This window comes from Mesoplodon densirostris, chromosome 2 (genome assembly GCF_025265405.1).
Source record: "Mesoplodon densirostris isolate mMesDen1 chromosome 2, mMesDen1 primary haplotype, whole genome shotgun sequence".
Lineage (NCBI taxonomy): Eukaryota > Metazoa > Chordata > Mammalia > Artiodactyla > Ziphiidae > Mesoplodon > Mesoplodon densirostris.
The window spans coordinates 39,112,821-39,140,773 of record NC_082662.1 but is presented as its reverse complement, the minus strand read 5'-3'; the positions used below and the strand labels follow the sequence as shown (position 1 = coordinate 39,140,773).

The following is a 27,953-nucleotide window of genomic DNA, read 5'->3' as shown; positions in this document are numbered from 1 at the left end:
ACAAAAACCTTTGGCCACCATATAAAACCCAGAGTGCTCCAAGGCACACATTTAGCCAATATTTAAGGGAAAAAAAAACCATCATCAAAGCCTCAACCTTTGCTTACAATCTTTATTGAAGTTATACAAAAAGAATCCCCCAAAAGTGAAAAAATACATTATATACAAAAACACTTTCCATTGGGAGGAAGGCTCTGCTCCCTCTCTTAACATGCAGTGCTTTCAACTGTAGCTCCAGCCTCCACTGTCCCCTCCACTGCTGCCCGGCTTTCAGCCTGATTCTCAGCCTGGAAGATAAACAGGGACCCTGGGCATAAGTGACCCTACTTTAAGCCATTCTTTCTTACACAACTGAGCAGACCTCAGTCAGAGGAAATAAACACAGGTCCCTTAAATTCTGCTTTGCTCTCTACACTAAAAGGGCAATGACCACAAGGTATAAGGCCATTTCCTAAATTCTCTGTAATAGGGCTGACAGAGCCAGTGTTCATATATTAGAAAGAAGAGCAAAAAAAGACGGAATGGTATTGCCAATTGTCTTATCATACATTCATTAGAGTGGGACCAGTAGTATGTATATAGGTTCCATTTGTCAATGAGACGTACTATATTTTGTAACCAAACTGTTTCCCGCATGACCTCATTGTTTTTATGAGGGTTGCACTCAAGTAATCCAAACAGGCTCAAGTTGGGGAACATGCACTTAGGAGGACTGGTTTCCCCAGGCCCTGAGAACAAGGGGAAATGAGGCAAGTGTCCAAACCCTGCTTAACTGCCCACCTCCTCCTCCATGTTTTCCGAAACTTCAGCTCCACTGGAGACAGCATCCCCACTGCCTCCATTCACCTCTGGCTCTTGTTTGGCTTTCTTTGCATCATCTTTCCGGGGGCTCTCTTCCTCCGGTTTTCTCTAAAGATATAATTAATTGTGAAGGCTTCACAAGTGTGCTTAATGTTTTCAAAAGGACACCTGTAAAACAATTCCTTAACGCCCCCCTCTTCCCTATGGTGCAAAGATCCCAACACCAGGATTCACGGCTCTAAGGGTCTCCCTAGCCACAACCTGTCCTCTGCAGAAATAGACTGGTCTGCCCAAACATACCAATTCAGCCTCTCTAATGGAAGAGTCGGGTGGGGATGAGGAATAGATCTGAACAGTAACCAACCCACAAATTTGAATTCCTACATTTGAGTCAGGAAACAAAGCAAGAGTTCAGGCTCTTCCACAAGAGAAAAAAATTACTGGAACCGGCAGAAGGCAGACTCACACAAGTTTAAGTATCAAGAGATCTGCTGCTGAATGACTACTGTAAACCTGCCAGCTTCCTAAGATGGGCCGATCTGACCAGTCCTCCTCATCACCTTTCCTGATAGCCCTTGGGCTAAAAACCAGGAAAGTTTTGCTAGAAGACATATTCAGTCAAGACCGATCTTCATTCAAATCCTCGCCCATTTTTGCAAAACGAATGTCTTATTGCACCTAGTATGTGGGGTGCTTATAGGAAAGGTAGTCCTCATGTATCATTTGGAGGGGGAAAAAATGCAGAGTGAGAAGAAGACAGAAAAGAAATGACCACATATAGATTTACCTTCTTTCTGACAAGGTGAGAAATATCAGTCACACAATTTGATGAGGAAGCACCATCTGTTGGCTTTCTACAGGCGATCTGGCAATAAGAAACCTTTGTTAGCAATGTACTCCTAGACAAACACTGAGGTCTAATATTAAGTGACAAAAACCACCTGAATACCCACCATGGAGACTGAAGAGCCTCCTCCACTAGGAGTGAAACCTGAAGTAGAGCTCTCCACCTGTGTGAGAGATGACAAACCCAAGTGCGTCCCAGGATAAGAGCCCACCAGGTCACCCACCTACAAGCAGTAGCAACATCACTCACCTCCTCTACTCATCATACCCATGGTCACACATAGTAAATAGCTGAGATAGAATTCAAACCCACACAGTCTGCCTCCAGAGCATATTGTCTTAAGCATTAATATTTACTATTTGAGAGGAACAGTATATGAGTTCTCACACTCCCTCTGACCTCCAACTCCCTGGAAACCAAGTCATAAGTAAGATTCTTAAGCAAATGGCACGCTAATACCATGATAAAGGGCCTTCAACAATATCGAATATACTATTATCAAAACTTTAAAAGGAAACCAAACGAACCAGAGTTGCTTTCAGAGCCAATTCAGCTACATTCCCACTACGCTGGGACTCCTTTGCGTCTTCTATCTTCTCTCTAATTTCAGGTAGCAGCTCCTTCAGCTCCTCAATTTCTTTCTCATATTCAGTAGGTGATCCTTCAGCCTCCTTCATATGCTCATTAAGTACAGCTAGGAAGAACAGGCTAAAGTGATCAGTAATAGATAACACAAAAGAAGCCTTTTTTTTTTTTTAAACTGTCAATACTGGATCCATCAAAATCATTGTGGGGGGCTTCCCTGGTGGCGCAGTGGTTGAGAGTCCACCTGCCGAATCAGGGGACACGGGTTCATGCCCCGGTCCGGGAAGATCCCACGTGCTGCAGAGTGGCTAGGCCCATGAGCCATGGCCGCTGGGCCTGCGCGTCCGGAGCCTGCGCTCCGCAACGGGAGAGGCCACAACAGTGAGAGGCCCGCGTACCGCAAAAAAAAAAAAAAAATCATTGTGGGCTTCCCTGGTGGCGCAGTGGTTGAGAGTCCACCTGCCGAATCAGGGGACACGGGTTCATGCCCTGGTCCGGGAAAATCCCACGTGCTGCAGAGCGGCTAGGCCCATGAGCCATGGCCGCTGGGCCTGCGCGTCCGGAGCCTGCGCTCTGCAACGGGAGAGGCCACAACAGTGAGAGGCCCGTGTACCGCAAAAAAAAAAAAAAAAAAAAATCATTGTGGAAACAGCTGATGCTTACTCACCCATTCTCTTCTCAATGACTTCAATAGATTTGCTGAACTGTGCCACTGCTTCATCATACTGAGAGTTGTACCCATAGGCCAAGCCCAGCTGGTAGTGGGTCTCTGCAAGGAGCCTATCATGGGCTTCCAGGTACTGCTCCTGCAGGTTTAGGCAAGCCTGGAACTCCTCCACAGCTTGGATGTAATTCTCTAACGAAGAGAAAAACAGCAAGCAAATGGACATTTAATACATAGTACTTCTAAAATTTCAGACCATGCTGCAGGAATGTGCTCCCATCTTATATTTCATTTTTCTTTGTAGCATCTCCAGGACCCTTGACTAAAATCCATCAAAATGACTTTAAAAAACCTACTGAGGTGCTTCCCTGGTGGTGCAGTGGTTAAGAATCCACCTGCCAATGCAGGGGACACAGGTTTGAGCCCTGGTCCGGGAAGATCCCACATGCCACGGAGCAACTAAGCCCGTGTGCCACAACTACTGAGCCCGCGCTCTAGAGCTTGTGAGCCACAACTACTGAAGACTGCGCGCCTAGAACCCATCTCCGCAACAAGAGAAGCCACCGCAATGAGAAGCCCGTGCACCGCAACGAAGAGGGGCCCCCTCTCACCCCAACTAGAGAAAGCCGTGCACAGCAAGGAAGACCCAACGCAGCCATAACTTAAAAAAAAAAAAAAAAAAAAAACCCTACTGAGAAGGACCTCCCTGGCGGTCCAGTGGTTAGGACTCCGCACTCCCAATGCAGGGGGCACGGGTTCAATCCCTGGCTGGGGAACTAAGATCCCACATGCTGCATGATACGGCCAAAAAGAAAAACAAAAAACAACCCTACTGGGAGACTTTCAGTTAGAGTACCATTTAGAAGACTGTTCGTTGTTCTGGGACCCATAGAGAACCCAAAAAGCCTACTGTCCTTTTAAAGCTAATTGCCCACAATTTATGATCAATTGAGCTAGATTTTAAGGAATTAGAGGAAGATTAAGGCAGGGGCAAGGGATGTGTTAGAGAAGAGAGTAAAATGGAAAATGTATTACCAGATTCAACACTAACTTCTCCAAGTTTAAGATGTGCCTGTGCAGCATAAAGCTGAGCTTCTTTCGTGTCTTGCCTAAAAGAAGGAAAGATGGTCAGAAACCTTAATAGCATCTGTCGAACCCTAACTGCTTTGTTTTCAACCACCAAGCTCCCAACCTAAGCCTAGAAGCACCAAGAGTTTTACCTTTTAAAAATGATCTTTGCTAAATCCAGCATATCCCAGGCAAGCTCTAGGTTCCCAATCTCCTCTTCTTCATTTTCTTGAAGAGACTGAAGTATATCCAAATCATTAGTATTAGGCAGAAGTACAAGACAGGCATCATTTGATTACAAATCTAAATGTACAGTTTAGTATAGTTTGGGGGTGTGGGATGGGGATAGACTGATATAGGATTCAAAGTTCATGTTTTTCTCCCTAAACCTACAGAATGGACCCCTACAAAGTCTACCCCATATCACCTATGTCAGTGATAGTTAGCAGTGATATGTTGGGTCAGGTCCTAACTGACGGGACCCCCTGGGTTCAAATGGATGTCTATTTCCACCATGAATAAAGGGTCACCAATCCCTAACCAAGAAACAGCTACCTATAATAATCATGCCTTCACTAGTAAACCAAAGTCCCACAATAAGAAAGTAGACAATGATACTGAACAAATAATTCACCTTGTTTTCAAGAAGTGAATCATTTGGTGTTTCTTCAGCCTTGTCATTTTCTTTATCCTCCTCTTCTGAGCCCTCGGTTTCTGCAAGTAAAAATTCTTCAGTTTTGAGAATACTAAGGATCTGACAAGTCAAAAATTCCAATAAACATTTGTCAAATAACCTATATTCTGAGGTAGGACAGGCCAAATACTAAGCCAAATCAGTTAATATCTGAACTGGATATAAATAATAAAGCCAGTGGTTAACAGTCTAATTCAAGTATAATCCAGACTTAGACTGTATAATCTTATAGTGTCTATGGTTCAGAGCTTCAGTGATCAACAGGCTGTGTTTCTCTTCTAAAAGTCAACCTGGACCGTTCAGATCAAAACAGATTAGCTGACTTTTATTCATGGGCTTAGAAGCTCCCATCTACTCAACCAGAATCAGTTGGAGGCCTCAGCCAGTATTCCCGGCATCTTTAAGCCAATTGTCGGTTAATACTAATAAGGCCAAGAAAATACCAAAAGTTAAATTACTCCAGTCCATTCAAAGCAAGAATACTCAAGAGACTAGCTTTCCCACAACAGAACTGTGGACGGAAAAGCATAGCCCTTACCAACTCTCACCAATGAACATGCCACACACTCCAGCCAGCTCTAGCATGTACAGAATTTGAGTGAGCAGTACCATGTTAAAATTTCCAGGCATATCAACACCATATTTCACCATATTAACAAACACTCACAAGTTAACTGCCTGTAAGGACAGGCTGCTGATAAATAGCTGTACACATCACTTAAGGTTCAAAATGTCACGTGATTAATAAGTGAACCTTTGGGGGTTCACAATTCATGAAATGGGTATAATGTGCCTATCTCTGCCATCTTTCATTAAGCATTTAACACCAGCAGAAAAGCTCAAATACTGTCTCCTAACTAAAAACTAGGCCTTAGAGCCATGAAGTCAGGTTAAAGGACTTTTATCTAACAATACTGCTTCAGGATGGGAATAGGCACAGAAAAGTCCTATCAATTAGGACAAACTAAAGCCCTCTAAGAACCAGTTAAAAGTTACAAGCTAATTATAGTTAACCTCTACAGCAAACAAACCCTGTTTTATCAAGTGCCTCCCTTTTCTCCTGTTGACTATGTAATTTGGTGCTTCTGAAATATAAGTAAGTACCCACACCACCATACACCATTATATTTCCATGCCCAAATTTTGAAGTGGTTTGTGCACTTAGATCCCTGATGTTAGACTAGATGGGTGGTTTTATTGACTATGACAATGAAGCCCATCCTCCACCAGAATATATGACAGGTGAAGCAGATCTTTGTATTTCTCACAATACTAAAAAAACCCAAACACCTTACCTTCCCAATTTGTAGGAAATTTTGACAAAATGTTGTTGTTATTCTATATTCTTATTTATCTGGTATCTGTTCCACTCATACCAAAATGCTAAAAGCTGACGTCTAATTTGGCATAAAATATCTAGTTATTTGGAGTTTTCCATCAAATTTTTAAATTAAAATTCTTATAATGGTCTGAGAAAAATATTGGTTTCTCTTGAGGAATCTGCACTACCTTCATGGAATGGTGGAGAGGGAGCTAGGTTAATGAGAAAGCCATTACTTTAAAATAACACTTTCCAACCTGGTAACCTGTACCCACATTATTACTAGGAATGCAATGAAGGCCTCAGTAAAGAGATCTGTTAAAATATTTTCTAAGCTTCTTTGAAAATGGAGTCTTTTTTGTGGTATGCCATCCTCAGAGAAAGGGAAACAATGTTTCATAACATACCATTTCTCTGATCTTGTAGCATCTTCAAAACAGTATGGGCAGAGAGTTGTACAAACCAGAAGAATGACTCTCAAAGGCCAAGTAAAGGCAATCTGCTGATTCTCTGGTTATTCTAGCATTCCCAAAGGATAGTCAGCAAACACTACAAATTGACCGGTACAAAACTGACCGGTACAGTCTATCTGAGCATGGCCAAGCTTTATGCCTACAACATTAAAATTTTGTTCACTTACCAATCATATCTAGTGTGACAATTAGAAAAGAATAGGCTTATTATCTTTTCTTTTTTAGGGATATAGAGAGCCCAAGAGATGGCAGGAAATGGAGGTTTTAAGAGAAAACCTCTTGTAAGATTTCTGCAGGCTAGTGTTACCACGTAAATTTCTGACAAGAGGTGGGTTAAGAGAAGGGATGCAAGTTGCCCTCCTCAGTGTGAGGTATCCTGGGAAGAACAATACATTCAAATCAGATCTAGGGTCAGATTCCAGTACTATGATGTACTGTTTGACCTAAACAAGTCACGTAACCCCTAAGCCTCAGCTTCCTCATCACTATAACTGGAGTAATACTACCTACTACACAGTACTGTATTTTGGAATCAGAAGTAATGTATGTGAGAGAGCTCTAACAATGTTACTTGTGAGACTCAACTGAATAGTTTTTGAACTGTGGAGAAATATGACATCTCTACTGTAGCTTATTATTCAAAGTCCAACTTCAGAGAGCCAGCAGAGCTTTTTACTACTCTAGCTAATTATCATTAAAGATTAAGACATGGGAGGTTTTTTTAAATTGAGGAATTCAGTTCTGTGCTTTTTCCATAGATATCTCCTAAAGCCCAATAAGCAGCCCAATGGTTCTACCATTTAGCCAATTCACTACTGGTTACCATGCCTGTGCTGGCTGGAGTACAGGGACCTGCACATAGGTAGGAGGAAGTTTACCAGAATTAGCTACACATATTGATAATGGGTCTTTGAACATCTAAAACTTAAGAGAACTCGAAGTAGTCTGTCAATTATATAAGTAATATATATGTGTAATAATGATTAATTGGAATATACCTATGGTTATTAATAACAACGTTAGATAAATCTTATGGACAGTAGAATCCTCAAATGATAGTATAACTCAAGTCAGACGTGCCAGTTATGGAGTTGCTAATTAGAGGCTTATACATCTTAATGAAACTGAATCACAATTAGACCAATAATACTATATAAAGCATCCACACTTTATAATGTTCTAAGTAACAAAAAATTCAGTTTAGCAGCCAAAGCAAGCATGAAATGAGGGGGGAAAGCAGCAAGAGGGCTTAATGGTTAGGTTTTCTGTTAACTTTGGAGGGGGCTAATTTAACTAATGTGAATAAGCCTCTAAACACTTACTGAAGACTAAAAGTAAAGATTACCAGAGTTCTTCCACTCTGGCGATAGAATATTCAAGGGTTAACTGCCTTCATTTAAATGGCATGCCTGCTTAAGTGTATCAATTCAGTGGATTCTACTGCTCTAATCCTGATTCCTAAAGCAGAGAAAAAGGAACCAAGTGAACAGTAAATTTAAAAATCAAGAGGCATGCAAGTGAACATCCATTCAGCATTCTCTGCCAGCCTAGCCCACTATTTCCCTATCTACCCCACTTCCCACCCACCTTTTATTGGCTAGTATGGTACAAGTTACTGATAGCTAGCCAAGTCTCAGATATCACAGAAAGGCCTACTTTGCAGTTAGTAAAGCGTTAGTTTATAAGCCAGCTAAAGAAGACTTGCTTTAACTTGCTCAACTTATACCACCTTCTTAAACTATCCCCATTTTCACTTAGCCCTTTCCTAATCCAAAGGCAGACGGAAAATCCTGAATGGAAGGCTGACTTTTACCCATGATTAGTGAGTCAAATCCAGAATGTACTCCACCCACTGCAGCTCTTGCATGTCCCGGTTACCTTCACCCTCTTTCATCTGTTCTTCTTTGTCTTGTGTTTCTTCATTAGCAGCTATCTTAACTTTGTCTTCAGGGGATTTCTCAGTAGCCCCCTGGGCTACCTTAGTCTCAACCCCATCTCCAGCTGCCTCAGACTCTTCTATAGACAGCTTAGTCTCCTCCTGGCTAGGAACCAACTCTGCCCTGACCTTCTCCTCTAGTCCTGAGCCATCTTTTGTTTCTGTCCGTCCTTCTGCATTAGTCTTCGGTTCATTGGGAGTGTGATCCCCTGCAGCTGATAGTCCATTGACTGCACCATCCTTAGGGAGAACTGGGTCCTCCTGCCCAGGCTTCTCAGAGGCTTCTGATCCAGCTTCTGCAGCTGAGGCCTCTGCAGCCTGTGCTGTCACCTCTGGTGACTCTTCAGCAGGAGGCAATTCTTGTCCTACCAACTGCTCAAGAACAGCCTTTCCTGGCTCACTTGCAGAGACAGCTACCTGCTCCTTTGGCTCATCCCCACCCACATCCACTGGCTTGACTGCTTCTATCTCCACTGCAGTGCCCTGCTTTTCTAGAGTCACAACAGGTTGCTCTTCTGAAGCTTCTTTTTGTTTCTCCTCTATGCTTGCAATTACTTCTCCCTGACCTCCTTTTTCTCTGAACTCTTCTTGTACGTCAGTTCCAGAAACTGATTTTCCTTCCTCAGCATCTGGTGTTTCATGTTCTGGCTTCTTAGAAGTGACTTCAGCTTCATTCAGTCCTTCTGGTGCTGCTGTTCCTTTTCCCTCTTTAGTGGTTTCAGTTAACTGATCTGGAGTTGATTCAACTTTTTCCTGTAGTTCCCCTGCAGGCTCACTTATATCCATATCTTCTCTTCCACCCTTCTCCATACCAGTTTCCTGTTCTTTATCCGTTTCAGGCTTTACCAGAGACTTGTCTTCTGTTTTTTTGGCTTCTTTTTCTCCCATGGCGTCATAAACCTGTTCTCTCAACTCTTCCCTTGCTTCCTCTACATGGTTAAAGAACATGAAGCATAAACATGTCTTCGAGTTTAATGATAAAGGCATAAATGGAAACTAAAAATACATTCCCTTTAAACCCTCAAACAGCCTGGCTTATGTTTTAGCAGATGGCCTGCAAATTATTTGCCCCCTTGAGAAAAGCAAAGGGAAACTCCCAGCTAGCAGAGCAACTTACTGCAAAAGAAACCCAAGCTCCTTAAATTAGATATTATTTTACTTGAGCATTCTGATATCAGTTAGGTAAGAGATGCCAAGCTTTACATTCCCTTCTAAACATTATATAGACCTCCATCTGATATGTAAAATTCTAGCAGCCAAACTCAAGTTCGAAATTAACATTTAATTTTCTTAGACAAAAAAATGTAAAAGGGCTCCAAAAGCACAGCCATTAAAATAACTGAGCTGCAAAGACTTTTTAAAAGTCACATCAGAAAAATATTTAAGGTTCTTTTAATACTTAAAACATCAATTTAAATCACCAGATTTGGGCCTCCCTGGTGGCGCAGTGGTTAAGAGTCCGCCTGCCAATGCAGGGGATACGGGTTCGTGCCCCGGTCTGGGAGGATCCCATATGCCGCGGAGCGGCTGGGCCCGTGAGCCATGGCCGCTGGGCCTGCGCATCCGGAGCCTGTGCTCCGCAACGGGAGAGGCCACAACAGTGAGAGGCCCACATACCGCAAAAAGAAAAAAAATAAATAAATAAATAAATCACCAGATTTATTTGGGAAATTAAGTTATCCCCTTACAAAAGCCTGCTATCAGTTTCAGTAATCAGCCACCTCCCCTGCAGTCTCTACCAGATGCAGGTGTCACCCCAGGAGAGACCATTCAGGATAAGGAGAGCCCTATTTCCATCACTTGTACACAAGAAATAAACGTCGCATCTCTTGAATGTCACATGCAACTCCACATACCATCTATGTTATCATTATTTTCTACCAGAATTTCTTCTTCTGTTTTTTCTCCTTCCTCCTCTTCCACATGCACACCTTCCAGGGCATTTCCCAACACACCATTCTCCATTCTAGCAGAACAAAAGGAGAAAGCATTAAAGGTATGATGGCTAGAACCTAACAGTCTTTGTAAGACAGAAACTGTAGTCCTGTATTATAAAAGCAACCGAAGAGTAAGCAAGTACAGAGACTATAAACTATAAGCACTCATGAAAGAAATGCAATGATCAAAACTTCTAATGTAAATTAAGGTTGTAAGAGCGCTGAAAGAAATAAACATACCCTTTTTATCCAGCCACCTGAAAAAGCACTGATGACTCCTATCAAAAGGGCCATATTTCCCAAACTTCTCATCCACCTACATTTCTCTAGATGGCCAAAAACATTCTGACAAGGTTTTCATGACAAATCCTTAGAATGCTCTACAAAATTAGAAAACTTAGCAGAACTGATATTAAATAGATTACAGAATATTTGCTACTCTGTGTACCCTCAATATATTTTATTCTGCTTAATAAATTCTGGTGGAAAATACACAACTTTCCAACAGTTAAGACTACTTTTGAGACTTTTTAAGACATTTTCACACGCCAGTGTTTTCAAATTGTCCTTCATTCAGTCCTTCTTATGGATGACTGTTTTGGGCTAGCTGAGAGTGCTTTCAAAGGTTCTCTCTCTAAATTGGACTTTGATAAATTACTGACTATTCACTAATGGAAAGACCTCTGCTTCTAATTACTGCAAAAGTCAAAACCTAAGTATAGCTTTACTCTTTGTATCAAGTGCCTTTCAAAACTCCCATCAAGGGAATTCTCTGGCGGTCCAGTGATTAGGACTCCGCGCCTTCACTGCTGGGGGTGCGAGCTCAATCCCTGGCCGGGGAACTAATATCCCACAAGCCCACGGCAGGCCCCCCTCCAAAGAAAAACTTCCATCAATCTTTCATGCTCCTTCTAAACCCCTCCAGTAAAACCAGTCCCACTTAGCTCATGTGAAATCTCAAAGCTAGTAAACAATCTTAGCAAACAAAGAAGCAAGTTTTTAAATAGACTACTATGATACAAAACGTATTACTTAAAGACTTGGCTTGAGGGCTTCCCTGGTGATGCAGTGGTTGAGAGTCCGCCTGCCGATGCAGGGGACACAGGTTCGTGCCCCAGTCTGGGAAGATCCCACATGCCACGGAGCGGCTGAGCCCGTGAGCCATGGCCGCTGAGCCTGCGCGTCCGGAGCCTGTGCTCCACAACGGGAGAGGCCACAACAGTGAGAGGCCCGCGTATCGCACAAAAAAAAAAAAAAAAAAAGACTTGGCTTGAAAGACATACCTTGCCAACTCCAGAAGCGATTTCCCATAGAAAAAGAAGGCTTCTCCACATTCATTAGCTGTCTCTCCATACTTCTTACCTCTACAAAGAGAATAACAGCTAAGATCTGAATTAACATCTAGTCTAAAATTTTTTTCCCCTAGTTCTTTAGCTATAATATGACATTTCTTCTGTAACACATCCTTCTAGGAAACCAATGCTCCACTCCTCTTGCTTTGAAGTCAAGGTCCAAGGGACTTTAAGAATGAATTAATTAATGTTGCCTGTTCTTCATCTATATAGTATATAATTACAAATTTAGATATATAATATACATTATATAATTAGAATATAATATATACTCTAAAAGACATCCATTTGCTACAGTTATACTATATAATCTAAGAGCCAAATTACATTAATAGGCGTTTCTCCTGGTATAAGATAGGGGTCAATACGGGCCAGAATACTGTTAGAGTTAGAGGGCCTTTGGCTGGGACCTAAAGCATGAATAAGGTCCATGGAAAGGCATGATGATAAAGAGTTAAGAGCATGTTCTCTGGAGCCTGACTGCCTAGGTTCAAATCCTGCCTCTAACTTTTAACCTTAGTCAAGTTACTTAATCTCACAGTACCTTAGTTTTCTCATCTGTAAAATGGAAATGTTAACAACCAGTCAGAGCTATTGCAAGAACTAATTAAGTTAATGTATATAAAATCATTTAAAATAATGCTCAGAAATACAGATAGCACTATATATACAAATTTAAGCTATTAATATCTAGATAGGGAAGAAGAAGAGGAAAATAATCACAAGTGTGATAAATGGTAAGGAGGAGGTACTTTATGTGGAGTAAGGAGACCAGCTTTCGTGAGGTAAAGGATTGACAGAAATCATGCTAAGTCAGGCCAACTAATAGCCTAAGAGATTAGTGAGAATAAACAGTGCAACTAAACAAAGAAACTATTGTGATGAAGGTCATGTCTAAGGGTAGTCTACTAGATTAGAATAATGCATCTCAAATTTTCCTCCTAAATACCCTTAATGGCAGGACAGTGCAAATACTGAACTTTCCAGGAATAAGGAATAAGCTAAGAAGCGTGTTTCTATGTGCTTAACCTGAAAAACTTAGATTTCAACACTTTCATTGTAAGATAACCACATACTTTTATATAAAAATACCTAAATACTCAGCATCAGATGAAATCTGGGCCCTACCCTTAGCACACCACTGAATACCAGAACCTCAGCTCTTCAGCCTAAGGCGATGATGAAGAGGCCAGAGGCCAATAATCTGACAAGATTATTGCAGATATCCAGGAATAAGATCTGTCCTAGAGGGAGTAAGGGTTGTGGAAAAAAATGGACAAATATGACCCTGAACCAAAACCAGGACAAGTTAGTTAGTTAGTTAGTGATGAACAGAAAACAAATTACCTTAACTCAGGAAAATCAAAGGCTGAAATTGGTCAGTGATACATACGTTTTATAGTTATAGGAATAAATTTACACATGAAAAATAATCAAAGCTTCTTAAACTCTTGCTCTTTATTCTTTTTATCCCATTAAACAACTTTCTATGATTCAAGTTTATTAGGAACACAACATCTCATCATAGCAAAACACAGTACTTACAAAAGACTAGCTGCTTCCTGGAAGGCATTGACAGCTGCTGGAATATCCGCCATCACCAGATGTTTCTGTCCTAAACCCAGTAGTTTCTTAGCTTCACTATCCACATCCAGACTGCAAGAGAAAGATTTTTTTCAAACGTCAAATACTTTTAGAACCAACATTTTTGGAATACCTGCTACATTTAAACCATAATACTTTAATTTCTTTAAACCTCTGAACTACTCTGACAAGGCTTAGGTAACCCACACTTACCTATCACTAAAAAAGTTCACTACTAAGATATATGAATGGTAAATAAGCACATAAAAGACGCTCAACAACATCAGTCATTTGAGAAATGCAAATTAAACTCATAATGAGATACTATTATACTCCCACTAGAATGGCGAAAATGTAAAGACTGACCACATCAAGCGTTGGCAAAGATGTAGAGCAACTAGAACTCTCATATTCTGCTGACAGGAACGTAAAATGGGAGAGTCACTTTAGGAAACAGCTGGAGAGTTTCTTAAAGTTAGATAGGGCCTCCCTGGTGGCGCAGTGGTTGAGAGTCCGCCTGCCGATGCAGGGGATACGGGTTCGTGCCCCGGTCTGGGAGGATCCCATGTGCCGCGGAGCGGCTGGGCCCGTGAGCCATGGCCGCTGAGCCTGCGCTCCGCAACGGGAGAGGCCACAACAGTGAGAGGCCCGCATACCGCAAAAAAAAAAAAAAAAAGAAAGAAAGAAAAAAAAAAAGTTAGATATATACCCACCATATGATATCTAGCCAATCCATTCCTAGGTATTAACCCAAGAGAAATGAAAGTATATGCCCATAAAAAGACACGTACACAAATATTCATAGCAGCTTTATCTGCAGTAGCCAAAAACCAGAAACCCAAAAGGATAAACTGTGATATATCCATTGGAATATCAATAAAACGGAATGAACTGTTGCAACATATAACATGGATGAATCTTAATTATGCTGAATCAAAGATGCCATACCAAAAAAAAAGTACATACAGTATGATTCGATTTAGATAATATTCTACAAAATGCAAACTCATCTACCACGAAAGAAAGTAGATTAGTGGTTGCCTAGAGTGGCAATGAAGTACAAAGGAGCATAAAGAAATTCTGAGATGATAAATATGTCATTATCTTATGATATTGGTCTACAGGTATATACACATGTAAAAGCTCATCAAATTGCTCACTTCAAAAATGTGCAGTTTAGGGGACTTCCCTGGTGGCGCAGTGGTTAAGAATCCGCCTGCCAATGTAGCGGACACGGGTTCAAGCCCTGGTCCGGGAAGATTCCACTTGCCATGGAGCAACTAAGCTCGTGTGTCACAAATACTGAGCCTGCGCTCTAGAGCCCATGAGCCACAACTACTGAGCCTACATGCCACAACTACTGAAGCCAGCACGCCTACAGCCTGTGTTCCACAACAAGAGAAGCCACCGCAATGAGAAGCCCGCGCACCACAACGAAGAGCAGCCCCCCCCACTCGCCACAACTAGAGAAAGCCCACGCACAGACCCAACACAACCAGAAAAAAAAAAATAACAGAAGGAGAAGACTACTTAGAAAGAATCTAGGCTAAGACTGGGGAAATAGTAGAAATGGTTAGATTCTCAATATACTTATTTTGGAATCTGCTAATGTACTGGATACATAATTTCTTGAATGAAAAAGTGATAAAACCAATGCTTTCTGGCCTGAGCAACTGTAATAACAATGGACACTTACTATGTGCCATGTGATAATTATACCTATATTTACATTTAATCTTGGTATCCACTTCGTAAGGCTGTAACTTATCTCCATTTTACAGACGTGAAAACTGAGAATTAGTGGCAGGGACCATCTAGATCTCTAGATCATATAGACCATCTAGATCAAGATTTATACAACATTGCCATTTACTGAGATAGTCAACTGAGGGAAAAGCAGGTGAGGGGCAGGGTAATCTAGTTTTGGACATGTTAATTTTAAGATGCCTACTGAACCTCCAAGATATTGAAAGCAAGAGATTCAGGAAACATGTAGGGACTAGAGATACAAATGGGGTGTCATGCGCTTAAAGCCACAGGCCTGAGCTAAACTGGGGGAGATTACCTAGGGAGTGACTATTAATAAAGAAGTCATAGGACTGAGCCCTGAGAGCATTCCTACATCAGAGGCAGGGGAAATGGGGAAGAACAAGCCCCTTGTCACTCCCCCTACTGAAAAAAGAATAGCTAGTAAGGGAAAAAAATACAGTATCCCTGAAGCCAAATGAAGACATGTAAAGAAAGAAGTGATCCACTGGATCAAATGTTACTGACAAGATTAACTAATCACTAGATTAAAGAATAATATAGGGCCTCCCTGGTGGCGCAGTGGTTGAGAGTCCGCCTGCCGATGCAGAGGACACGGGTTCGTGCCCCGATCCCGGAGGATCCCACATGCCGCGGAGCGGCTGGGCCCGCGAGCCATGGCCGCGGGGCCTGTGTGTCCGGAGCCTGTGCTCCGCAACGGGAGAGGCCACAGCAGTGAGAGGCCCGCGTACAGCAAAAAAAAAAAAAAAAAAAAAAAAAGAATAATATAGATGGCATTAATGACCATTAAGCAAGACCATTTTATTACCTTTTTTTTTTTTTTTTTGCGATACGCAGGCCTCTCACTGTTGTGGAGGACAGGCTCCGGACGCGCAGGCTCAGCAGCCATGGCTCACGGGCCTAGCCACTCCGCGGCATGTGGGATCTTCCCGGACCGGGGCATGAACCCGTGTCCCCTGCATCGGTAGGCGGACTCTCAACCACTGCGCCACCAGGGAAGCCCAAGACCATTTTAGAATGGTGAAAGAAAAACTTGAAGAATGTTCAGGAAATAAAAAAGGGGAAGTAAAGAAACAAAGTAAAGACAACTCTTTCATGTTTTCTTGTCCAAGAAACAGAAATGAAGTAATAGGTAGAAGGGGATGTGGGGGATCAATGAAGGGTTAAAAATAGGAATACAGGGCTTCCCTGGTGGTGCAGTGGTTGAGAATCTGCCTGCTAATGCAGGGGACACGGGTTTGAGCCCTGGTCTGGGAGGATCCCACATGCCACGAAGCAACTAGTCCCGTGTGCCACAACTACTGAGCCTGCGCGTCTGGAGCCTGTGCTCCACAACAAGAGAGGCCGCGATAGTGAGAGGCCCGCGCGCCGCGATGAAGAGCGGCCCCCGCTTGCCACAACTAGAGAAAGCCCACACACAGAAATGAAGACCCAACGCAGCCAAAAATAAATAAATTCATTAACTCCTACCCCCAACATCTTTAAAAAAAAAAAAAAAAAAAAGGAGTACAGTTGGCCCTCCTCATCAACCAAGGATTAAAAATACTTGGTGGGGGGAGGGGACGGTGTGTGGTAATTCCAGAACGTTCCAAAAAGCAAAACTTGAATTTGCTGTACATTGGCCAACTATTTACATAGCATTTTCATAACATTTACAACTATTTACGTTGTACTAGGTAGTATTAAGTAATCTAGAGACAATTTAAAGAGTATGTGTTTGGTTATATGCAAATACTATGCCATTTTATATAAGGGACTTGAGAATTTGGTAATGGGGGATTTTGGTAATGGGGGCGGGGGGCAGGGGTATCCTGGAACCAATCCCCCATAAATACCAAGGGAAGACTATGCGATACTTAGTAGGTCGGTACAAATAACCTCATAGGAGAGGAATGTAGTACTGCTGGATAGAGAACTACAAGAGCTCTGTTCTTGAGTAGATGACTGAGGATGGGATCCACTGAACAAACAAGTGGAAATGTTGGTCTTTATATAGAAAAGCAATGGGGACTTCCCTGGTGGTGCAGTGGTTAAGAATCCACCTGCCAATGCAGGAGACACAGGTTTGAGCCCTGGTCCGGGAAGATCCCACATGCTGCAGAGCAACTAAGCCCATGCGCCACAGCTACTGAGCCTGCGCTCTAGAGCCCACAAGCCACAACTACTGAAACCCGTGCACCTGGAGGCTGTGCTCTGCAACAAGAGGAGCCACCGCGATGAGGAGCCTGCACACCACAACAAAGACCCAACACAGACAAAAATTAATTAATTAATTTTTTAAAAAGGAGAGCAATGGCTCTCAAACTTTTTGGTCTCCACACTCTTTACACTATCAAATTACAGAAGGCCCTTGAAGAGCCTTTGAGTATGTGAGTAATATCTATTTGTATTTACCATATTGAAATTAAAACTAAAAAAAATTTTAAATATTTTAAAATGTTACATGTTAACATGACTTCTATGAAACAATGATTATATTTCCCAAACATAAAAAATTTAGTGAGAAGCACTATTGAACATTTTTACAAATCTCTTCAATGTCTGGCTTAATAGAAAAGCTGGATTGTCATATTCACTTTTCTGCATTTAACCCATTGGGATTTGTTTTCATTGAAGTATAAAATACCTGACCTCACACTGATACCTGTTTGGAAAAGGGAGTACTTTAATAACCTTTTTAAATTTTTTTGTGGGATCTTAGTTGCCCAACCAGGGATCGAATCCAGACTCCTGGCAGTGGAAGCGCGGAGTCCTAACCACTGCACCACCAGGGAATTCCCGTGAATAATCTTGTAAATGGCTGTGGATATTCTTCTTTGATACTACACCAAAACTCAATGAGTGGTAGTTCCTTAAAGGTTATCTGCAATGCAGAATCTGAAAATGTATTGACGAACTTTTCATACTGCTACATTAAAAATCATTGTTCTGGGACTTCCCTGATAGTGCAGTGGTTAAGAATCCGCCTGCCAATGCAGGGGACAGGGGTTCGAGCCCTGGTCCAGGAAGATCCCACATGCCGTGGAGCAACTAAGCCCATGCGCCACAACTACTGAGCCTGCACTCTAGAGCCTGCGAGCCACAACTACTGAGCCCGTGTGCCACAACTACTGAAGCCCACACGCATAGAGCCTGTGCTCTGCAACGAGAAGCCACCGTAATGAGAAGCCTGCACACCGCAATGAAGAGAAGCCCCGCTCACTGCAACTAGAGAAAGTCCCCGCAACAATGAAGACCCAATGCAACAAAAAATAAATACATTTATTTAAATAAAATAAAATAAAAATCATTGTTCTATCTTGTACTCTGAATAGATCTCCTATTCATGAATGATTTTGTACTCATGTACAAAGCAGCATTATTCACAATAGCCAAAAGGTGAAATCAACTCAAGTATCCATTGATAGATGAATGGATAAACAAAATGTGGTCTATACATACAATGGCTTATTATTCGGCCTCAAAAAGAGAACTCTGACAGATGCTATAACATGGATTAACCCTGAAGACATTATGCTAAGTTAAATAAGCCAGTCATAAAAAGACAAATGATGTAAGATTTCATTTATATAAGGTACCTAGAGTAGTCAAATTCACAGAGACAGAAAGTAGGATGGTGGCTGCCAGGGGCTGGGGGGAAGAGATGGGACGTTGTTTAATGGGTAGAGTTTCAGTTGGGAAAGATGAAAATGTTCTGGAGATGGATGGTGGAGACTTTCAGTTCTGCAAGAAGGGACTGGCTCCACAGTAACGTACATGTACTTAACATTACTGATCTGTACACTTAAAAACGGTTATGATGCTAATATTTTTTTAATATTTATTTATTTATTAGGCTGCATCAGGTCTTAGTTGTGGAAGGCAGGATCTTCGCTGCAGAGCGCGGGCTCTAGAGCGCGTGGACTTCGTTGCCCTGTGGCATGTGGGATCTTAGTTCCCCGACCAGGGATCGAACCCAAGTCCCCTGCATCGGAAAGCAGATTCTTAACCACTGGACCACCAGGGAAGTCCCTATGATGGTAAATTTTATGTTATATGCATTACACCACAATAAAAAACAACCACCACCACCACCAATTTCATCAGAAGAGTCTTGAAATATTGAGACTACATGAGTCAGGCTCACGGTAGTCAATACAACTTCTAAGATCTTAATTTATTTTCATTTGAAAGCTCAAATTCTATCACTGACAAAAGATATTCTCAGTTGCTTCCCTTAAAGTGACAGCCTCACTTTATTAATTTTTGAGAAACTGTCTGCCACACACCCAAGTCTGAGTAATCAGTCTGAGGGTTATCCTTTCAAATCCAGAATTCCATGAAAAATTTAATTCTTAATTCAAACAGTCACACAAACGCTTTTCCTAAAGACAACCATCTTACCTACCTATTTCAGGGTGCAGAATTAGCATTCCTATTTCCCATTTTGTCACACAGAATATTCTAAAACCATGTAGTGAAGGACTGAGAATAAATTTATTAGTTTCTATTGCTTCATCATGGAAGCAACAGAAGTGAAACTGGGAGTGAACTACTTGTACTGCCTTGACCTATGTTAAATAAAGGGCCAGCAGGTTTACCCACCATTGCTTTTGCACCATTAGTGCCAATGTCCACCAGTGAAAACGGCAAATGGTCTACTAATTATGAAAAATTTTGAACTTGTGCAATCTCTGAAAGGGTCTTGGGGATCCCAGGGGCATACAGACTGCACCTTGAGAACCTCTGAATAAGAGCATGGACCCACATCCAGAAGAAAGGAATGTGGGACCTCCCTGGTGGCGCAGTGGATAAGACTCCGTGCAGCCAATGCAGAGGCCCCGGGTTCGATTCCTGGTCAGGGAACTAGATCCCACCACAACTAAGAGTTCACGTACCGCAACTAAGGAGAGCCCGCTGGCTGCAACAAAGACCGAGAGCAAACAAATAAATAAAAAAGAAAAAAGAAAAAAGAAAGAAAAGAATGTGTGGGTACAGATTTAAGACAGAGTGATTATAAGAAACTCCTCTTCCTAACTGCTTATTACTGATCAAATTTTTTATAAATTTATTTATGTATTTCTGGCTGCTTTGGGTCTTCATTGCTGCATGCAGGCTTTCTCAGAAGTTGCACGCAGGCAACTTCTTCGTTGCGGTGCATGGGCTTCTCATTGCAGTGGCCTCTTGTTGCGGAGCATGGGCTCAGCCACGTGGACTTCAGTAGTTGTGGCACGTGGGCTTAGCAGTTGTGGCTCACGGGCTCTAGAGCGCCGGCTCAGTAGTTGTGGCACACAGGCTTAGTTGCTCCGCGGCATGTGGGATTTTCCCAGACCAGGGCTCGAACCCGTGTCCCCTGCATTGGCAGGCAGATTCTTAACCACTGTGCCACCAGGAAGTCCCCAATCAAATTGTTTTAAAAAGTAAAATCATCAAGTAAGAGCAAGAAGACAGGTGACGGTACTGAATGTTAAGAAGTTACTCAGCAGAATGGGAGAACAACTTGGCCAGGGAAACATGCTATAGTTGCCAGGCAGTACTAAATAACCATTTCAGATCAGCTGTTACAAATTTATGAGACTAGTCATGTTTTTTCCAACGATCCTTCCAAGTTTCTCTCAGAATCAGATTATCATGCTCCTCAAAAGATCATCAATGCTTAGAATATTAATAATCACATGTCAGCAGTGTTCCAGGGGTCAAGTAGCCTAGCTACATTTATACCTTATTCTCAGTCCAGAAATATAGTACTATGGTATATACCAAGACTCTAAAAAGGTTACACGAATGTGTATTTAGGACCAATCCTGAGCAGTACTCCTTCCACCCCAAAACGAGACTGACTCACAAATCAGTAGGTAGTATTTGTAAAACACATGGTTTAAATAACCAAGATAGGGCTTCCCTGGTGGTGCAGTGGTTCAGAGTCCGCCTGCCGATGCAGGGGACGCGAGTTCATGCCCCGGTCCGGGAAGATCCCACATACCGCGGAGCGGCTGGGCCCGTGAGCCATGGCCGCTTGGCCTGCGTGTCGGGAGCCTGTGCTCCGCAACGGGAGAGGCCACAGCAGTGAGAGGCCCACGTACCGCAAAAAATTAAAAAAAAAAAAAAAAAAACAAGATAACAACGGAATTTAAGACCACAATGTGAAATGATGAAACAAATGAAAAACTTAAAGAGTCTTAAAAAAAAAAGTGCAGATATTTTGCAAAAAGGACTAAACAGAATTTAGAACAGTAATTTTCAACCTAAGTGAGCTTAAGATTTAACAGGAAGCTTTTCCAAAACACTCATACACTCAAAGCTTAACAAATGAAATCTCTATGAATGCAACCCAGGCATTTACCTTTTGGATAAGCTTTCTAGTTAATTAATTATTATGCTCACCTCTGGTTAAAAACCACGGTCACATCCAGATGGGGAAGTTACATGGAAGTACATGTGAGCTCAATATAAAATTTAAAACTTTCAACCAGAATAACAACAAAGTTGAAAATGGCAACCTTACAAAACAGAGATCTAAATCAGTAGAAGTATTCAAAGAAAGAATAAGTGAGGGACTTCCCTGCTGGTCCAGTGGTTAAGAATCTGCCTTCCAATGCAGGGGACATGGGCTCGATCCCTGGTCGGAGAACTAAGATCCCACATGCTGTGAGGCAAATAAGCCCATGTGCCACAACCAGAGAGCCCGCACACCACAACTACAGAGTAGCCTGTGCACCACAACTAGAGAGAGGTCTGCACTGCAACTAAGATCTGACACAGCCAATAAATAAATAAATAAATATTTTTTAAAGCAAAGAATAAGTTAGGGACTTCCCTGGTGGCACAGTGGTTAAGAATCCACCTGCCAATGCAGGGGACACGGGTTCGAGCCCTGGTCTGCAAAGATCCCACATGCTGCAGAGAAACTGAGCCCGTGCGCCACAGCTACTGAGCCTGCATGCCACAACAACAGAAAAATAAGTTAGCATTTGCCAGGCATGTTGTGTACTAAGTAAGAAGAATTAAACAACTTTTTCAATTCTAATATTTTAATCAAATACAAAAAAACCTGACGACGTCATTGTCAGGACTTCATACTTTAAACTAGACAGGTACTTTAACATTCAGTCTTATTCGTTACCTATTGAAAATAATGAAACAAACTGCCCTCAAGTTATATAGCTCTTAGTCTATGTTCCAGATATAAATCTAATTGCACCATGTAAATAATCTTACCTCTCCACTTTATCTGTAGAGGTAGAAGGAGCAGGGGCATCTTCTTCAATTCTGTAATGAAAAATTAAGGGGAAAAAAGTAAAAATGAAGGCTATTTTCAGACTAGAAATTAAACAAATTAAGAAAATATGGGGACTTCGCTGGTGGTGCAGTGGTTAAGCATCCGCCTGCCAATGCAGGGGACACGGGTTTGAGCCCTGATCTGGGAAGATGCCACATGCCATGGAGCAGCTAAGCCCGTGCACCACAACTACTGAGCCTGAGCTCTAGAGCCCGTGAGCCACAACTACTGAGCCCTCGTGCTACAACTACTGAAGTCCGCGCGCCTAGAGCCCGTGTTCCACAACAAGAAGCCCGCGCACACAATGAAGAGTAGCCCCCCCTTGCCGCAACTAGAGAAACCCCACACACAGCAATGAAGACCCAATGCAGCCAAAAATAAATAAATAAATAAACTTTATAAAAAAGAAAATATAAAACCATAAAAAGAGTGATTTATTAAATGCCCAAAATATTAAGGTTTTACATAATATTTATTTACATTATCAAGTTTAATCCTTACTCATTCAAATAACCGTTGTATGCTTATTTGCTACACATAAAGTATACTACAGTGAACAAGACAGTTACATCCTAGATTTGAGTTTACGATCAGACAGAAGAGAATGCAGTATGTTATAACCCAGTATGTGCAATCCTGAAAATTTCACATTCTGCAACTGCTCACTAAAAATAAGTTTTTTTTTAAAAAAAGGAAGAAGCAGTTTCCCAGAACATTCATTTTTTTGAAAAGTACTAATAAATATCTTAAAAATATTTCATAGTTGTGTTTACTAAAAGTCTAGAAATAATGACCAACTCAGCAGCAATGAGTAACCTCCCTAGCACCTAGACTGTGCTCCTGAAAATCCATTTCCTGCTAAAAATAACCAAGACTCCACTGAGAAATAATTGATTCTAAGCCAGGGCAGGGGAAGTACATAGGTGAATCTGGGACAATTTCATGCCAGAAAGCAACGAAACTATATCTAATATTATTTAGGGTCATATCTACTTATGGTCATGCTAAAAGGAATTACAAAGGAAAGGTAGGAATCCAGGGTAAAGCATGGGAAGAGTTCTTTGTACTATTTTTTCACTTTTCTATAAATTTGATGTTTCATATTTACAAAAATATTACAAAAGCACACTTAGGAGCCAACCTCAATAAAATCTCACTGGCCAGAAGAAGGGACAATATGAGCATCAACAAAGGTAATAATTGCATAACCAACAAGGACCTACTGTATAGCACAGGGAACTCTGCTCAGTATACTGTAAAAACCTAAATGGGAAAAGAACTTGAAAAACAATAGACACATATATATGTATAACTGAATCACGTTGCTGTACACCTGAAACCAACACAACATTGTTAATCAACTATACTCCAATATAAAATAAAAAAATTTTTAAAGATAATAATTACAATTGATTGAAAAACTCCAAATATGTCTAAATACATGAGTTCACAATGACACAAACAAAAAACAAACAACTCATTAGTCATTTTTAGAGACTGATAGAAGGCCACTGCATTATTTTGAAAATTGATAAATAATGGGAAAGAATTTATCCTTTCTTTACAATAAAGTTATACCTTAGGTAGGTTTCAAGACAGGGTCGACTTAAGTTATTACTTAGGAACCCTACAGATTGACACCATTCACTTGGTATTAATTTAAATCCTTGTCTCTTTTACCTGCCCCATCATCAGTTTTCACCTATATGCCAAAGGCAACATTCAGCTAAGTAAAGGCATATTATCGTTTATAAATGTGCCCCCAAACCACACCATGAGAGCTGAGAATGCTGTTAGCTGTGGTGAAATGGAAAAAAGAAAGAACAGTGGGAAAACAGGAAACTTTACTACTGAGTACTAACACCTCAGGAGCAATAAATTAGAATTGAAGTATGTACAGCAAGAAACAGTAGAAGTATGAGAGAACACAAGAAGCTGTAGGAGAGAAAAAGGCTTTCCTATATAGACATTACTGAAAACTCCTCCAAAGGTTAAAACATACATATAAATAGAACTGAGTCAACTAATTTTTCACACCTGGACTTTCTTGTTTAGCGATAACAAATTTATTAAAATAGCAGTATAATATACACAGTATGGATGAAACAAATGAACAATTTTAAAAGCTTGCTCAATTCAATAAATAAATATACTAATTCAAAAAATTACATTTAATAGACATTTTAGTACCCACTATATGCTAAGCATCGGACACAGTGTCCAACAAAAGTTAAAGCAGAGGAGACAAGGAATTCCCTGGTGGTCCAGTGGTTAGGACTCCTCGCTCTCACTGACGAAGGCCTGGGTTGGGGAACTAAAATCCCACAAGGCGCAGGGCGCCGCCAGAAAAAAAAAAAAAAAAGCAGAGGGGACAACTTGAGAAAGGCAGAAGAGATTAAATGACAGGCAGGGACTAACTATATTGGAGTCTGAGTCCTAGAAAATGCTTTAGAGATGAAAAGGTGTCAGTTACTTTCAGCAGGATCCAAAATCTTTGCTCCTAACTCCTAATCCTTTTGAGAATGTTATATTGGTCTACAAATTTGATGAAAAGCCCTGGGGGAGGGGAGGCAGGGAAATGGGGTTGAAAATAATCAAAGACTTCACCGTTATGGTGACAGGAATGAAGCACAATTTAAATGCTTTCAGCTGCAAGGTAAGCAAGCAGATAATCTGACCAGAACTGCTGGAATGGCCTTGGATCCTTATCTCCTAAACACCTCCTGTCATAGCTAATTATGTTCAAATAGTTTAACTAAGGGATCATTCTGGCCAAATTCTAGCACAGAGCTTCTCAAATTACCTGTGATTGAAGGACCAGACTTTTAATTTCAATGTGTAAGACATGGGTTTTTTTTTTTTTTTTTTTTGCTGTACGCGGGCCTCTCACTGCTGTGGCCTCTCCCGTTGCGGAGCACAGGCTCCGGACACACAGGCTCCGCGGCCATGGCTCGCGGGCCCAGCCGCTCCGCGGCATGTGGGATCTTCCGGGATCGGGGCACGAACCCGTGTCCCCTGCATCGGCAGGCGGACTCTCAACCACTGCGCCACCAGGGAAGCCCCAAGACATGGGTTTTTATAAAGTATTAACAGAAATGTCAGAGTAACGTCAAATTTCTTTGTTCCCAAATGTTTACTCCCAATTTTTATACATACACACAGCATGGTTTGTGGGATCTTAGTTCCCCAACCAGGGACTGAACCGGGAGCCACAGTAGTGAAAGTGTGGAGTCCTGACCACTGGACCACCAGGAAATTCCCTATACTTGTATCTTTGTATACCAGTAACAAACAGTTCACAAACCAATACCAGTCTGTGGCACACACAAAGTGATAGTAACACAAACGTCCAGAGTATGAGTACTAAAAACAAACACATTAACCCTGTACATACAGGCTACATTAAGGCACCAGTAGCAACAATAATACACAAAATGTTTTGCACCCCACATAGGTGACAGATGAAGTGCAATACTATTAAACTTTCAAGGTTAGCCATAATGGAAGTTAACAGGCACCAGATTCAAACAACTCAAACTACTAAAAAACAAACAGCCAAAATACACGAAACATCAGTTTTACAGTAGTAGCACAAGACAGTAAATCCGAGAGAAGGGAAACAAATGAGGTGAGTCCTATGAGTAACCCCATTTACTATCTGGAGAGATTTGTCCACAGGACAGAGAAGGACCCTGAACAAAGTCCATCTCACAGAATTGAGAAGACAGAATTTGAGGTTTGGGATGGCCTAGGTAGCTAGAATTTACAGGACTAGAGAGAGCTGTAGAGAAAGCAAGCCAGAGATCTGTAGACGCTTCCCCCCAGTCTTTTAAGTGCTGATCAACTTATGCATGAGAAAACTACTGAGACCCGGGAAAGAACGACCCAGAAAGGAATAGGCAAAATAATCCTTGGAAATCACACTGGGTCTAGAATAAATAACTCCCATCAGCCAGTCTGTAATTTAAAACACGGAGTCCTGATAATGTTATCTTCAGGTTTTTTGTATTTGATTAAAATATTAGAATTAAAAGTTACTTAATTCTGCTCCTTAGTACACAACATGCCTGGCAAAGGCTAACCTAGTCTTTCTTTGAATACCTCTACTGATTTAGATCTCTGTTTTGTAAGGTTGCCATTTTCAATTTTGTTGTTATTCTGGTTGAAAGTTTTAAATTTTACATTGAGCTCACACGTACTTCCATGTAACCTCCCCATCTTGATGTGACCATGGCTCTTAACCGGAGGTGAGCATAATAATTAATTCACTAGAAAGCTTATCCAAAAGATAGATGCCTGGGTTGCACCCCTAGAGATTTTATTTGTTAAACTTGAGATAGAATTCATGTTTGTTTTGGAAAAGCTCCCTGATAATGTCATAAATAAGGCAACTGTCAAAGTGTCAATCTCTGTATCGTTATTAAAACTTAATTCCTCTCTACTTTGGAGAATACCTCCTTAAACTATAATGTAAATTCCAAGACTAGAATTTACTTTTTTTTGGCCACGCCCCACAGCATGCAGGATCTTCCCCTACGAAGGATCCAACCCGTGGCCCTCTGTAGTGGAAGTGTGGAGTCCTAACCACTGGGCTGCCAGGGAATTCCCTGGACTTTACCATTGTAACTTTCCTTCACCCCACTTTCCATGTCCCCACTTCCTAGACAAGGCTGGAACCAGGTCATTTAGGTTTTTTCTTAAGGTTTTGTTGTTGTTGTTGTTTTGTTTTGAAGTTTTGGCCGCACTGTGCAGCATGTGGGATCTTAAGTTCCCCAATGAGGGACTGAACCCATGACCCCTGCACTGGAAGGCAAAGCTTTAACCACTGGACTACCGGGGAAGTCCCAGATCGTTCAGTTTTGATGCCAACCTATGGCTTTAAATTTGTATCCTTAAGTTGAGGCACTGAAGGTGTAATATGATCAAATTTACCTTTTATATACTCAGTGGTACAAAAGTTTCAAGTGGACAAAATGAGGAAAAAAGCATATCAGTTGAAGATACTATTAAACAGCACTGTAAAGCACTCAGCAGTGATAAACTTACTTCCATTCTTATTTAGTGGCCTAGACAAAAAAGGCATGTACTAGCACAGTCAGAAGAAAAGATGGATTAAAGCAGTGGTTCTCAAACTTCAATCTACACGAATCACTTGGAGCTCATGTTAGAACACGTTGTTGAGCCCCAACCCTAGAGCTCTGGTTCAGTAGGTCTATTATGAGGTCCAGGAATTTGCATTTCTAACAACTTTCTAGGTGATGCTGCTACTGCTGGTTTGGGGACCACACTGTAACAAACACCAGATTAGAAAAAAAATTATAAACTGATGTTCATGTCCTATCTGAGCCATAGACATGTTTATCCACACTTATTTTTTAAATGTTAATTATGGTAGTTACTACATTTAAAACTATGAAGATATCACATAAAAATCTGGATTTCTGCTTCTCTTGAAAAATCATTATGTAAACTCTGAAACCAGAAAAGTACTAAAGAAAACCACAGGCGAATTACATTGTAACTCATCGGGAGAAGGCCTTTCATATTCAGAAATCATGTAAGACTGATAAATTCTACTCCATCTAATTCACTTCACAAAAGGTTAACTTAGTGAATATATACAGAATATTAAATCAACAGGCAAAAAGGTCCAACAGGAAAAGATT

At 41.3% G+C, this 27,953-nt stretch overlaps 1 protein-coding gene across 6 annotated transcripts in view; it reads right to left on the bottom strand.

The window, feature by feature from the left end:
* Window positions 1-94: 94 nt before the first annotated feature.
* The window catches only part of NASP (nuclear autoantigenic sperm protein), a 36,902-nt gene continuing 9,043 nt past the window's right edge, over window positions 95-27,953 (bottom strand). For 4 of the 6 annotated variants that reach the window (XM_060089723.1, XM_060089722.1, XM_060089726.1 and 1 more), the window contains 14 exons: window positions 22,227-22,277; window positions 13,224-13,334; window positions 11,610-11,690; window positions 10,246-10,355; window positions 8,332-9,318; window positions 4,600-4,679; window positions 4,118-4,203; window positions 3,933-4,006; window positions 2,901-3,089; window positions 2,176-2,342; window positions 1,755-1,811; window positions 1,589-1,666; window positions 781-909; window positions 95-287 (listed from right to left, as the gene is read on the bottom strand). In XM_060089723.1, coding sequence (XP_059945706.1) covers window positions 207-287; window positions 781-909; window positions 1,589-1,666; window positions 1,755-1,811; window positions 2,176-2,342; window positions 2,901-3,089; window positions 3,933-4,006; window positions 4,118-4,203; window positions 4,600-4,679; window positions 8,332-9,318; window positions 10,246-10,355; window positions 11,610-11,690; window positions 13,224-13,334; window positions 22,227-22,277 — 2,281 coding nt within the window. In that variant the 3' untranslated portion in view covers window positions 95-206. The remainder of the gene's footprint in view (window positions 288-780; window positions 910-1,588; window positions 1,667-1,754; window positions 1,812-2,175; window positions 2,343-2,900; window positions 3,090-3,932; window positions 4,007-4,117; window positions 4,204-4,599; window positions 4,680-8,331; window positions 9,319-10,245; window positions 10,356-11,609; window positions 11,691-13,223; window positions 13,335-22,226; window positions 22,278-27,953) is intronic. The other 2 variants (XM_060089725.1, XM_060089727.1) reach the window with 2 other exon arrangements.